This window comes from Belonocnema kinseyi, chromosome 3 (assembly GCF_010883055.1).
Source record: "Belonocnema kinseyi isolate 2016_QV_RU_SX_M_011 chromosome 3, B_treatae_v1, whole genome shotgun sequence".
Taxonomy (NCBI): Eukaryota; Metazoa; Arthropoda; class Insecta; order Hymenoptera; family Cynipidae; genus Belonocnema; species Belonocnema kinseyi.
This window is the reverse complement of record NC_046659.1, coordinates 26,927,401-26,941,717: the sequence shown is the minus strand read 5'-3', so window position 1 is coordinate 26,941,717 and position 14,317 is coordinate 26,927,401. Positions and strand designations below refer to the sequence as shown.

The 14,317-nt window shown below is 31.6% G+C and overlaps 1 protein-coding gene across 3 annotated transcripts in view; it reads right to left on the bottom strand.

Moving 5' to 3' along the window:
* LOC117169584 (39S ribosomal protein L19, mitochondrial) overlaps positions 1-14,317 on the bottom strand; it is a 92,963-nt gene that overhangs the window by 21,015 nt on the left and 57,631 nt on the right. For all 3 annotated transcript variants that reach the window (XR_004466682.1, XR_004466683.1, XM_033356022.1), the window contains exons 2-3: positions 9,227-9,692; positions 8,821-9,105 (exon numbers count right to left, since the gene is read on the bottom strand). Coding sequence is in view for 1 of the 3 variants with exons in the window: in XM_033356022.1 (XP_033211913.1) it covers positions 8,821-9,105; positions 9,227-9,692 (751 nt within the window). In the remaining 2 variants the exon portion in view is untranslated. The remainder of the gene's footprint in view (positions 1-8,820; positions 9,106-9,226; positions 9,693-14,317) is intronic.

Sequence of the window (14,317 nt, the reverse complement as noted above, 5' to 3'; positions counted from 1 at the left end):
GAAATTTTGAAAATGCATTATTATATTTGAGAATATTTGAAATACTGTAAAAATGTTGCATGAAAAAATGTAAATTTTGGATTTTCCATTATTTTTTATGCTCTCAAAATTTAATTTTTGATTTATCAAGAAAATTAAAAAAATTGTTATGATAATCTTCTAGGGCATTTAGAAATCAAACTTTTTCTTCTCTTGCCATTTTTTCATGTCGTCCGCTAATTGGCTTAAAAGGCTCATTTTCTTGTGCTTTTTGGGATTTTGTAAATGCTATAACTCTATTAATTTTTAATTTTATGAAAAAATTAATTGGATGAATTGTTTGAATTTTTAAATGCTATGAATAACCGTACAGAGAATTCTTTAATTTTGAAAAAATGGTTTAAAAAATATTCAAAAGGTGCTCACTTTTTGACTTTTTATCCAAAATGGCTGACTAACGAACTTGACCTTTAGTTTTGGACACTAAAAGAGTGTAGCAGAGGCCAATCATTTTTTGATTTGCACAGTATTTGTCACTCGGCAGCCATTCCATAAATTTGTTGGCACAGAAAAAAATGTACATTTTCTTCTCAGTCCACATGTCTAACTTTATTATTACTCAAGCACTTTTTTTATTTGTAATTACTGCTTAATATAACCTATATTTTCGTAACATTAGTGTCTATTTGAAGTTTAAAACGCAACTATGAAACCTATGATAAACTTCATCCAAAGATGCACGGATTTGACCGAATGGCCGATCCGAATGCAACTTTAAAGCCGCGAAATATTAAAATGCCCTTGTAGAATGGTTGCTCCCCTGCTCTTGTGCAAAGCGGGTAGAATGCAAGTTCTCTGTAGATGTAAGCATTACCGGGGCCACCCTGTATATACATAAACAGGAAACAGCTCAGTTTTGGCTCAATTCGCGCGAAAAACAAAAGGTGCCCTCCAATGATCGGATCAAACACTTACCACTGGTTCAATTCAAGCGCACCCGCGAGAAGATGTAGTTGTGATTAATTGACCTGGATGGATTTCTGAGATTGTCCCCCACTCTCTGAGTGTTTTAACTTCGACAGTCTTTTCAATCGTTTCTACTACTAAATTCGCATGCTAACCCTACGGTCCCATTCCTCGCGGTACTTTACACATTTTGGGACGCTGATTACGAATTGTAAGTCAGATTTTCGAAATTCAAAATGGCTGCTCCAATATGATAGACGAAAAACATGGAAAATTTATAACTGTTGTACAAAAAAGTACCTCGGGATTATTTGGGGCTCTGATTCAGAATCTGAGGCTATATTTTCATAAATTTAAATAGCCGATCAAATAGGGAGGACGAAAAAATTTAATTTTTTTCAATATTGGTGGAAATCAGTATTACAGTATTATCAGTATATTAGAGGAAATCACTTTAGTGACCTACATCATCATCCTCAAGATTAAATATGGTTCTTTGAAGGCGTGATGCGTTTCAAGAGAAAAAAAATACATTGATGTACCTGGGTTAATATAGAGTAATTAAATAATGGATGTTACTAACTTATAGGCACATGCGTTTTTCTTTTGTCAGTTTTTTATGAATACTAAATAGTACAGTGCATATCATAGTATATTTTACACACTTCTGTAAAACTAAGATTATATTCTGTGTAGTAAGAACCATTTTCCTTGACCTTCATTTTGTATAATTTTGTAAAATCAACATTATACTCCGTGCAGTACGAAATATTTACTTAGGCCTTCATTTTTAAAAGATAACTGTTCATTTTTTCAAAAAAATGCTGATGATTAATAGAAAAAGCATGAAATCCCCTTTCCTGTATCGCGAAAAAAATCTTTTTTATTAAAACTAACTGATATAGTGAAGAAAAATCCAAAGTGAAAAATGTTTGGCCTAGGTCATCAAGTAAATAAGAAAAGAGCGTTAGAAGATACTAAATGATTTTAAAAAATTAGGATTAATATGAACTTTTTAATTACTTTAGAGTTAGTTGTGCGATATGTAAAACTAAAAAATGAAAAAAATAGCAATATTATCATATATTCTTTAAATTAAACAAATATAATGGGTAACTTTTATATTTAAATACAAATTTTAAAGTATAACACCTTGAAATTGAAGGAGTAAGAATTTATGAAAAGAAATATTTTGTTTTAAAATAGACAACAATGTTCTTGTCGGAACCTGTTTACCAATTCAAGTTAAAATAAAGAACATTAATTGTTCTTTAATACATAAGTGCTAATTATTATCGATCAGTTATTATGTCACTAAAACAGAATGAGAAATCGTCAGGAACATGGTACACTGTACTTCATTATTCCTTGAAAATTAACTTTTATTATCAAAGAAGACTTTCGTATAACAAATATGTTACGAAAGATTTACTAAGGTAGATGTTTCAATAATCGTGACGGTCCCAATAATAGTGAAACATTTATTGTAATTTGAATATTAAAAAATATATTAATATTCACATTAAATGATAAACCTTATTTATTTTTAGCATTTTATAATATTAAATGCAATTTCAATTAATTCAAATTATGTGAAAAACAAGAATATTGACATCACCTTTACGTGGAATAAGGTCAAATTTAATGCAAAGTTTACCTTACATTCATAAAATAATATTTTCGAAATATAAACACGTTAGCACCACAAATTGAATCTTATAGGAGACACGAAAACGGTCTAGCTTGAATGCATTTGATTTTTTTAAACAAAAACTAAATTGTATAACTTTTTTATTTTATTCTCCGGGACTTTAATTTTTTTATTTTACTCTAACACATGAGACCACAGAAATACAAGGATGGACAAAAGTTTTCGCACACCTTTTTTTTTATATCCGATTTAGTTTTCCTAATTTTATTATTCCAGAGCTAAAAAACTTTCTCTTGAAAGGGTTGATTGCTCTCGAAATTCGGTATTTAACGAGCCCAGGCTGAAGCCAATTTGTTGATTTTTGAAATAGATATTACAAAACTATATAAATTTCAATGTTTACTTGGATGTTCAGTAACTTCCGAATTAATTAACATTTTTCAATGTTCTTGGGATCATTTTGAAGCTCTTTTTTACCGTATCACAATAGCTTATGAGTCCCATATTAAGCACTCTTCGCTCTCAAAAGATTATTAAAATCAGTGACACCCGTTACCCGCACTCCCCTTGTTAGTAGAATATTTTATAACAAAAGACACAACGACACTTTTTTTAACTAAAGGTCAAATGTATAGTCCTCTTTACTATTTTTTTATAAAGACCGCCGATGAACGGTCAAAATAACGTCTTCCCTTGAATGTTATATCTTTGTTTCGGATAGAATGAAGTGGGTAAATATTTAAGATTAATAAACTAAGGTTAAAAATGTATAAAATCACTTCTTACGAATGTAGTTTATAATCATTTATCATTTCAAAACATCGAATGTGAAACCCAGCTTTAATTCACGAATTATTTAGGTTTAAGTTTCATTTTGTAATGTAACAGAGCCGAATGAAATATGAAACATCTGTATACAACAGTGTGATAATCGCGGCGAATCAAGAGTGAGTTTAAATGACGCAATGTCGGTTTCTTTGATACGCGATTTTGATACAGCTTCATAGAATAAGTAATCGTATTTAGTCGCGTTGCAAATAATATTTTCATCGAATATTGTAATAGTATTTGAAACGTTTAATTATAATTTTTGAACTTTAAAAACATGGAAAAGATTTGTAACATTGATAGTTTATAGCTGAGATTAATTTTAAGACACTTGATTTAATTTTAAGATATTATAGTTCAGGTTCCCGAGTCCTAATTTAGTTAGCTAACGAATATATTAATAATAATTTGGAATTTATTTTGAAGTTGTATTTTGAAACAAGATATTGGAAAATCAGTCGCATGTAGATCCCTCCGGGCATGGCTTAATTCATGCACGGGAGCCAAAATTTGCGTGCTCCGCTTGTTGAGGCCGTGATTGTCCGGGAAATAAAAGATTTTCCCGAAAAATGGCAAATTTTACGTGCACTTATGCATAAACATACATTTATACATACACAACCACACATGCACACACATATTTTCAGGTATACGCGCGCTTACGCATCTCTCCGCGATAGTCCTCTCCTTCTCTTTTTTTTTATCCGACCACACACGCTTCCAACTTGCCCTCTCTCGATCCTGTATTAATATCATTCCACTTTGTCTTTCTCTCTCTCTTAACATTGGCCTGTCCCCCATACCCAATATTCCACACTTCAAACCTAAGACATAATACACACACATATGTATCCGTGGCCGTGAGGCTGTACGGAGACGCTGCGAGAGTGATGGACAATTGGGGGTGGTCGAAGGAGGAGAAGTTAGGAGGTGCGAGCTTTTAAAAGATCTCGCACATTAGGTCTCGGGAACTTTGTGTTTGATATCGTGACGAGGTACGTAAGAAAACTTCGATATAATTCCAAATTCTTTTCAAGATTTAATATTTTCTTATGTTTTATATTCATTTTTTCTTATCGGTTAGCTTCGTAATTTTATAGCAATTTATAATTTTATTTTACGTTAGCGTGAATTAAAGCCAAATATGTTTTTTATTAATTTCGTGTTTTTACTTTCATAAAAATATAATATCCCAGATCCTGTAAGATTCAACCTTTTAACTCAAAAAAATCTAATTTTATAAAAAAAATTGTTTTTTAATAGTTTTTTCGATTCCTTTACGACTCAATTAGACAGTAATTTATTGCTAGAATACAATCATTACTTGCAAAGTTTCGATAGGGGATCGGCATCCTTATCAGGCGATCTTATTCTAGTTGCCAATTATACCCCATCGGATATTTTTTTGGTTCCTATTAAAACGCAAAAATTTATTTTAATCCATGACGTTCATTCTAAACACCCTATAAAATAACAGAGCAAAACATTGCAAAAAGATGAATTTTTAAACAAATACTTAAATTTTCCAATAAAAATACGGATTTCTAAGAAAGTAGTTCAATTTTCAAAGTGCTGAATTCTCAACTACAATTATAAATCTTTAAAGAAAATAGTTCAATTAAAATAATAATAATTTTCACTAAAAAAAATTGTCAAACAAAACTTAAATAATTAAAATTTAAGTTAAAAAATTGATGTTCAACCAAACAGATGTAGTTTAACTATAATAATTAAATTTTTGACCAAAAAGAGCAATTTTCAAACAAGGAGATTAATTTCTACCAAAAACACGAATTTTCAACTAAAAAAAACCTCATTTTGGAATCAAAAATTAAATAAATAAATTTTTAGTCAAAAAATTCATGTTCAACCAATGAGATGAATTTCCAACTAAAATTATGGAATATTCAACTAGAATTATAGTTATATTTTCAGTTTAAAAAAAAATTCAACAGAATAGATAAATTCTAGAAAAAAAAATGCTGCCACCCAAACAAAAAACGAGTTTTTAATCAAAGAACTCATATATCAACCTAAGAAATAAATGTTTAATTAAAATTATGAATCTTCAACTTCTTGTTTCAACAAATTAATTGTATTTTTGACGTAAAAGATGAATCGTCAACTAAAATGATAAATATTTCAATGAAATACTTGAATTCCTGAACAAAAATATTACCTTTAAAAGAAAAAGATCATTTTCTACACCAAACAATTTTTTTAAAAACAAAACACGTAGATTATCATCGAAATAGTTTAATTTTCTATTAAAAAAACAAACAATTTTTCATCCAAATTGTTGAATTTTGAACTAGAAAAGATCGATTTCCAACTAAAAATAAAACAGCTAAATTTTTAATTAAAGAAATTAATTTGGAACCAAACTGATGAACTTTAACTAAAATTATGAATCTTCAGCTGAAATAGTTAAACTTTATACCAAAAAGATTAATTTTTAATCATTAAGATTAATTTTTTTACAAGAAAATACAAATTATCAAACAAATAGTTTAATTTTGAAATAAAAAATATCAATTTTCAAACAAAATTTTAACCAAAAATAGAATAGTTTAATTTTTTGTCAAAAATCTCATTCTTAACCAAAGAAAAAAAACAACATATTTTCAGCAAAATAGTTATATTTTCTACTGGAACAATAAAATTTACTTTTAAAAAAGTAGTTGCATTTACATCCAGAGATTAATTTTCAATTAAAATTATGAATCTTCAACAAAAAATTAATTTTTAACAAAAGAACTTAACTTTTAACTAAGTAAATGAATTTTTACCTAAAAAACATGAATTCAAACGAACAATGTAACAAAATTTTCTATTATCATTCAGAAATACTTCTTGTGAAAATACTACTTCAAATCTAAAAACTATTTCAAGTTCTTTTTTATCTAAAATTTGGAAGAGAGCAGTTTCAAATTGTGACAAATTCTGACTTAAGATGGATTTTTTAAAATTTCTTTCTTCTAAATCCAAATGATAACTCTTAAAAAATTCTGTTCCAAGTGATGGTAAATGAGTGGTAAACGAATAAAACGTGATAAATCCATTTTTTGAAAAAATTGAGAAAATTATTGTTTCTGTATGTTTGAAATACCAATTCGATTATCAAACCTAAATCAGCGAAAAAAAAATCTCACGGAGCAAAAAATTGCAAAAGGCTTTTCTTATAATGGAAAAAATCTCTTTTAATTAATAAAAAGCAGGTGTTAACTCTTCTGGTTTTCACGGTAAAATTTCTATATTTTCTAGGTCAACAAAAATAGGTATTCTGAAACAATAATGTCGTTTAATTGGTATAAACTGAGATAATCTAAAAAAATCTAAGATCCATAAACTGTAAATGAGTGAATAAATCTGTAATCTAATAAGCACATATGCATATGCCCTGCGACTGCAGGCAAAGTAAACATTACTTTCATAAATTAACTAAAATTATTAAAATAATGAAAACTTGCATTTGACTGTGATCAGAAGTAAGTTTGCGGGTTTTAAATTAAATTCCTGGTCATTTTTCGTTTTTTTTCAGTCACTAAAATTCCCGGTTTCACGATTAATTTTCCAACCTGAAAGTTTCATGTAGTGTTTTAAAATAGTAGGATTACTTTATGAATATGATATCAGTGTTGGAGGCTTCAAAACGATATATGATTGAATTTAATTAACAACTATAATAACACTGCCTGACAAGAACAGCGATTCGACATCGAAATGCTGCAAATAATTGAACAGTCGTAGAAAATCGAAAAATTTATATTTTTTCATTCCCCTACCAATGAAAAGGCACTAAAACAGCACTGAGACGGCACTGCCTGGTGCCGTTCCAGTACTGCTCGTTTAAAGCTGAGCAGATTCCGATTTTAAATGCCAACAGAAGTTTCAGCAAAAGAAATTCAGAATCTAGGGGTTTCGATTATTTCAGATATCTAACTTTTTTTAGATCTTTAAAATATGTATAATAAGAAAATTAATAAATTAAAGAAACTTGTTAACAATTTGAAGAAAATTCTAAAAATGGAGTCGGGTTGATGACAGCCAACCACTGTAAATAACTCTGCCCGCCCGGTACGTGACAAATGAAATAGGGCCATTATATGACCGTCGCATCACTTCTTAGTGTCGTTCAGGTGCCGAAATCAGCACAAACAGACACTGAAATGGTATTGGCGGCCCAGCGCCTTGTTTATCCCTTGTATCCCTTGTTTATTACCCAATATTATAAGTTAACCTAAAATACACAACAAATGGTGTTGATATAATTTAAAAAATTTTCATTTTGAATTTGTCGTTTGAAACAGCTGGATGACAAGACATTTCGCCTACTTTTTTGTTTATAATTTCTAAACGAAGTCTTTTAAGATTTTGAAATCTGGAAAATGACGGGCTGATCGTTGTAGACTTCTCGGAAACAACTTTAAAGATTATTTAAAATAACATTTTTACATTCTCATTCATGAAACTATAATGTAATCACCCAAATTTTCGATCTCTGGTTTTTAACGGATCTTTACGTTTCGGCACTCACAGAATCCAAAAATCATAACATTTTATCGGTGACTGTATGTATGGTTACCTGAATATTGTAGCCACACTAACTTTTGAAGGATTGTCCATTTGAGTAAGCCTTTGATACACTTCTTAAGGTTCCCAAAATGAAGGCTAAGTTCGTTAGGCAGATATTTCCAACAAAAATTAAAAAATTTAGAGCATTTTCAAAATTTGAAAAAAATATTTCTTTCAAATTTAAAATTTGTTGTCAATGTTTCTTATAGATGGGTGCAAAGCTTGCAAATTATCCAAATAAATTTATAATTTCGATGAAAATTAGAAAAGTTATATATTTTTCAAAAATCTGAAAATGTTCAGAAAAATAAAAAAAAAATTTTGTAAAAGATTAGAAAATTTCATTCAAATTCATCACTAGATATCAAATATATTTAGAATCTATGTCAGTCCAATTTTTTAATTAGACAAACATTCAAAAGTTTGAGCTTTTTCAAAATTTGAATAAAACTTTTTTATGAGTTTGAGAAATTTTTGTCAAATTTTCTGATACGTGTCAAAAAGAATTGCAATTTATCCTAATGACATTTTTAAATTTGATAAAACGTAGGTACTTTGAGAACCTTCTTTAAAATCAAATCGAAAAAAATGATGTTACAATTTATGGCGGTAATTCCTCAAAAGTTTAAATCACAGTTTTCGATTTAAGTTATAGTATTTACAATATTTGAAAAAATTTAGTTGAAGTGTACGCATTAGACGTACGAACACGAACGCGAAGCGCGAAAGCGTAACCGCGCGCCCTAGGCGCGCTCAAACTTGGCGCGAATTTTTGTTTATAATTAAATCAAAATTAATTAAATTATAAAACTCATTCTCACCGGTAAACTTTCATCAAATCGTATTTTTCCCAGGGTTTTTCTGCTGTTTTAGCTTTTTTTGCACGGTTGCGATTAATAATTATTGTGTCTTCCTTTATTCCTTTATAAGCCTTTAATTCATATTTTTGAACCCACGGTTGAGGCTTTAGTGGGACTTTGATAGGACTGACTGGAATTTCCTTTCTCTCAGTTACAAGTTCAGGTTCTAATTCAAAAGGAACCGTGCTGAATTGGGGAGGTGCATCTCGAAGATAAAGCAGGTCATCATCTAGTCTTTTCTCAAGTCTAAAAATACATAAAACCTAATAAATTATTTAAGCGCACTAGGGTAGTCAATACTTTCAATCTTTTTATGAAATTATTATTTCAAATAGCAACTGAGAGTTTTAATATAAAGTGAATTTACCTTAGACATTCTATTTTTTTAATACAAGGATCATATAGGTCATAATCAACTTCGACACCTTGGCCATCTACAAAGTTTCTAAGAATAATCGCAGCTCTTAATCCACACCCTTCTTTCCGAATACAAATTCCCACAAATCTGTTTGATTTACCAGGAGCGTGAATATCAAAGTGTGTTATCGCCATGATAGATCCAACATAGAATTCGGGTATGTCAATTAAACTTCTTCTTGCCAACATATCTTTACGTTCAAGTCTTTCTCTTAAAGCATTTCGAAATTCTGGTCTAGGATCTGGTAAAAATTCCGGATAAATAAATCGATATTCTTGGGGAAATGAATCTGATGACTGCATTGTTTTTCTTGTTGTTTGGATTTCTTCGTATAATTGCGGCTTCGGATGTTGATCACTAGGAGGCAAATTGGGTGCAACTGCAAACGTCGCAAACTCAGATTTCTCCTTTGCATCTGAAAATTTGTTATATAATAAAGATTTTTATTTTACCTCAACTAATTAAGGATATCATGATTTGCCTGAAATGACTTTATCCTAGAAGGTACTGAAACAGTACATTTTTTTGTGTCAAAAAATTAACATATCAAGTTTTTGTTTAAAAATGATGCGAGATATAAAAAAAAGTCAAGAAAACAAAATTGTTCCTTGGAAAAAGTGGAAGAATTATGAGTGAAAATAAAAGAAAAAGTAAGATTCTTCAAATTGTGCTAGCTGTTGTATACACAAGCTGCGCATAAAAGTTTTTTTGGATATTTTGGATGGATTTCGGAAACTTTATCTATGTCCAATAGAGTTTTGAAATCGTGAAGTACAGATTCCATCGCCTATTCACAGAAGAATCCAAGTCCCATCTGCTTCTTTTCATAAAAATGCTTATCATGGAAAAAGACTTCATAAACCTTATAAGTAATACTGATTTTTTAAATGATATAACTTTGTTTAAAGCTGCAATGCTAATTTTAAATCTTGCGTTTAGATTATTTTCAAAATATGCCACAAGTTTCTTGAAGTCTTCGAAAACGTGTGCAGAATTTGCGGGAAATTATAATTCCAATTTTTTTTACAGGAATTACCCTTAAATGCCTGACTATTGTACGTTATTTTGCTGCTTTGAATTTATCTAACATGTGAGCGAATATTGTGTTTAACACACATAGCATTAATTGTAATTCTGGTGGGAGAATAACCTGAAGGAACAATTCAAGTAGTGTTTTAGTTGTAATTTTGAAGCCCCTGATATACGTCAGTTCATGTAGTTCTGCAATATGTTGGCCATCGTTCTATAACTTCTACATTGTTCGAGAGGATGTTTTTCTGTATTGCACCATGTACATTTTCACACACACGCTCGCAGAGCATGTGCTCCGATTATATCGATGCCCAAAATTCATACTTTATGTCAAATTATAAAACCTTCGTGTGAAAATATTAGTGACTGGTGCCAGTTTATATATTTATGAGTGTATTAAATAATTAAAGTATCTGATTGATGCTCTGTACTGTTGAGGGGATACTTTTTTCGCACACATAACCCAATTTTGTATTATGCCTACTACGGATGAAGTTATAAACGATTGATTTCTTGTCGTTTGGTCCGTAATATTGTATTATACGAATTCTGCTACCGCAACTTTACTCAGTCATTGATAAGTATCATCACAATTCATTATACCAGATTCTCAAAGAACCTGCAAACAGTGCAATTTGGGAATAGATAGGGACTCCTTAATTTTTCCCTGTGGTATGCATTACCATCCTGGATGCAAAAGACTGGAAAAAGAAAATGTTGTAACTATAAACATAGGTCCAAATATCCTATCTTTCGAAACGCTACACAGCCGGATTCTGCTGAAACTGATCCAGTGACCAAATCTGACCTAGAGAACTTATTAGTTGATAACATGAGCAAAAAATCCTCCCTTCTCGAATCGAAAATAATAGAGCCTCTATCTCTGCCGAGCTCAAAGACTCGGCAGATGCTATACCGCCCAAACTTAACACTTACGGTGGCAGCTTACGGAGGAAGCTTCGGGTTTATGTACCCTACCAATAGAAATCTGAGTATTCTCTCCAGTCTGAGAGATTTCGGTCCTTTTCAAGGTCCTTTTAGAGGTACCTTTAAGAGTGATGCGACGGAATTATAATGTTCCTTTTGTATTCGTCACGTACCGGACGGGCAGAGTTATTTACAGTAGTTGGCCGTCGCTAGCCCGACTCTCCCTTTTTATATTTATCTTCAAATTATGAACACTTTTTTTCTAATTGATGAATTTTCTCATTAAAATTATTTATAATTATAACTTATATACTTATATACAATTTTCTAGTCTAATCAAAAAATGGTGTCACTTTTGCGTATTTCATTCCATTTACGAGAAACCTTGTATTAATTCCAATTTTAAGCATTTAAAAAAAAGTTAGATATCTGAAATCATCGAAACCCGTAGATTCCGAATTATTATGTTTTAGGCTGTTAACTATGAAATTTGAAAAATCTACTTCTAAATTTTATTCCGAAAGCTTAACAAAGGACCCTTGAGTGTCGCCTACTCTATTGATATAGCCTATCTGCTTGTTATTTATGATCGAATTCTTATTTTAATTTCAGACTCGCTGCTTGTTATTTATGATCGCATTTCTATTTCGGAAAGGAAATTTTAAAGCCCTTAAAACAGTTAAAAGAGCTACCTGGATCTTTAAATATATATGTGTGCCTGCGGAGAATTTTTCAAAGCTTCTTTGACCCTAAAGAATCTTTAGAATATACTCAGAGATTTCTATCGGTAGGGTATAGGCAAAGAGTAGGGGGAAGGAAATTGAATAATGAAAATACTTAATTTAGTGGGGGGGGGGCTTGAGCCCCCAAAAGCTCCCCCCATGGCTACCTCACTGACGGTGACAACCTGAATCTAGCGCATGAACGCATCGAAAGCCTAAAAGTCAAAGTCCATGAACTCTTAAACAGGAACGTCGACAATAAAGCCTATTCGCGCTATTGTGGAACTGTCAGAAAGGATAAAACGTAAGAAAAATTATATTTTATTTGGTTGCCCTGAAGCTAAAAACTTATCCGATACCTCTGAGACTGTCACTAAACTGAGTGATACTATTAATAAATATCTCAAAAATATTTATCGCGATCACAACTCGCGCGACACTGAATTCTATATAAATGGTAAAAATCCGCAAACCTCTACCGTCGAAATGAGTCTCTCACAAGATCGCATCCAGAGCAGCGAACAGGTACAACGAACTGAAGAAAATCTTTGAGGATCGTCGTGCTCGTGGAGAGCAGCATCTGTAGATTATAGATAATCTAGGGAACCGAAGATTATTCTATCAAAACCACGTACAAAGAATTTAACATCTCAGCAAGCAGTTAACAATACTCAATAAACGTATCTATTCCAGGTATCGATCACACACATGTAGTTAAAGTAATTTTGTTAAATGACATATCCTCATATTACCCAAATGTACAGGGCATCATCACTAAATTTGCTTGTTAGTTACATCTCCAGAAATGTTCAATTATGAGTTTTTAATCTTTCCGGAAACTTGGCTGAAGCCTCAGGTAAGCTCCATAATAAGAGCAGTGCCTAACATTAATATTCTTATTCAACAACTGTACCATTTTACGTCAAAAATGTCGCGCAGTATAAGACACCTCTAAATAAAATGTGCTTTATGGTAAATAATATTTTTTAATCTAATTCGCCGCTTGAATTATTAAATATATCTTTAACTAATATACGAACTGCTATTGAGGCTTATGTATAGCCCTACTGATATTTTCTGTAACTAATTATTTCGAAACTTATTTACGTGCGATTGCTATTATAACTATTCTCACTTAATTTATAATATAAGTGATCCTGCAATTGGTCTACCACTGTTAGATAAATAAATCAATAAATAAAAATAAACAAGGCTGCTGTGAGGCATAATGCCGACCAGGATGTTTGCTGGCTTTAAGTCAGTTTAAATTTAATTCTTCATGACGGAATCATTTACTCGCTTTGCGGAGATTCCCTAATGATACCTTAATTCTTCTAGTATACATTCTTCGTTTTCCATTGACAGAATGGACAGTCAAACCTTCAAAAACTCGCAACCTGCATCAATTCCAAATGTTAAATGTGTCGGAGGGACTTGTCCTTTTTCTTGAATGTACTGAATGAAAGCAGTCATATCTCTACCAAGTGGGTTTTAACTGCCAATTCTATCATTAAATCAGGTGCAACTTTCCTGCTTATTGTAGCCACAAGTAGAGCTAAAGCGATTCCCAAAGTTACATTACTGCTGAGTTTGTAATTTGTTTTTATTTTTGAGAAATCCCCTGCTAAAATCAGCGGCCGCTTTAAGGGTATCTGTAAATTTTGTTTTCTCAAATTTATTTAAAGAGGCTTGTCACCACTTGGTTGAAAAAATTGTAAGTTTGAAATTTTTAAATCTTTTTCTCCGATCACTGCCTTCATTATTATTAACAAAATTACTTGAGCCTGCACATTCGGAGATGTTTCTGCCAAACAGACCGTCATTTTTTTACCTGGGACATAAATTGCATTGATGAGGCTTACTCTAATAGCATGGAACGTCCCTAGAACGTTCGACCTACACCTTGGGAACGTCTGAGTCATGTGCCCGGAACGTTTAAAATATGCGCCCCTTTAGAACGTTCTAGGAACGACCCACTGTGGCCTGACGGGGACTTACCGTTGTTATTATTAACAATAAATATCGCGTAAACCGTAAAAGATAGGGAAATATCGATGTCAGTTTACGCTAGAATGTTTCATGAACGTTCCGTGCTATTAAAATATAGCATAGTATAGTATAGTGTAGTGTAGGCCAGATATGCTCTACCCGGGAAAATTTCCTGTGCGAACACATTTTACAGCACGGGCCGCATCCCCTACCATTTTCCCTGGAGAACGGTGGTGGTGGTAGAGGCGTCTCTTCTGTGACGCCCGCCGCTTCAGGCTGCTCCGTAGATACGAACTATCTGTCGGGATGCTTGGGGGCGACTAACTTAAACCTTAAAGTCTTAAACTTACACGTACAAACGTAATAGGCT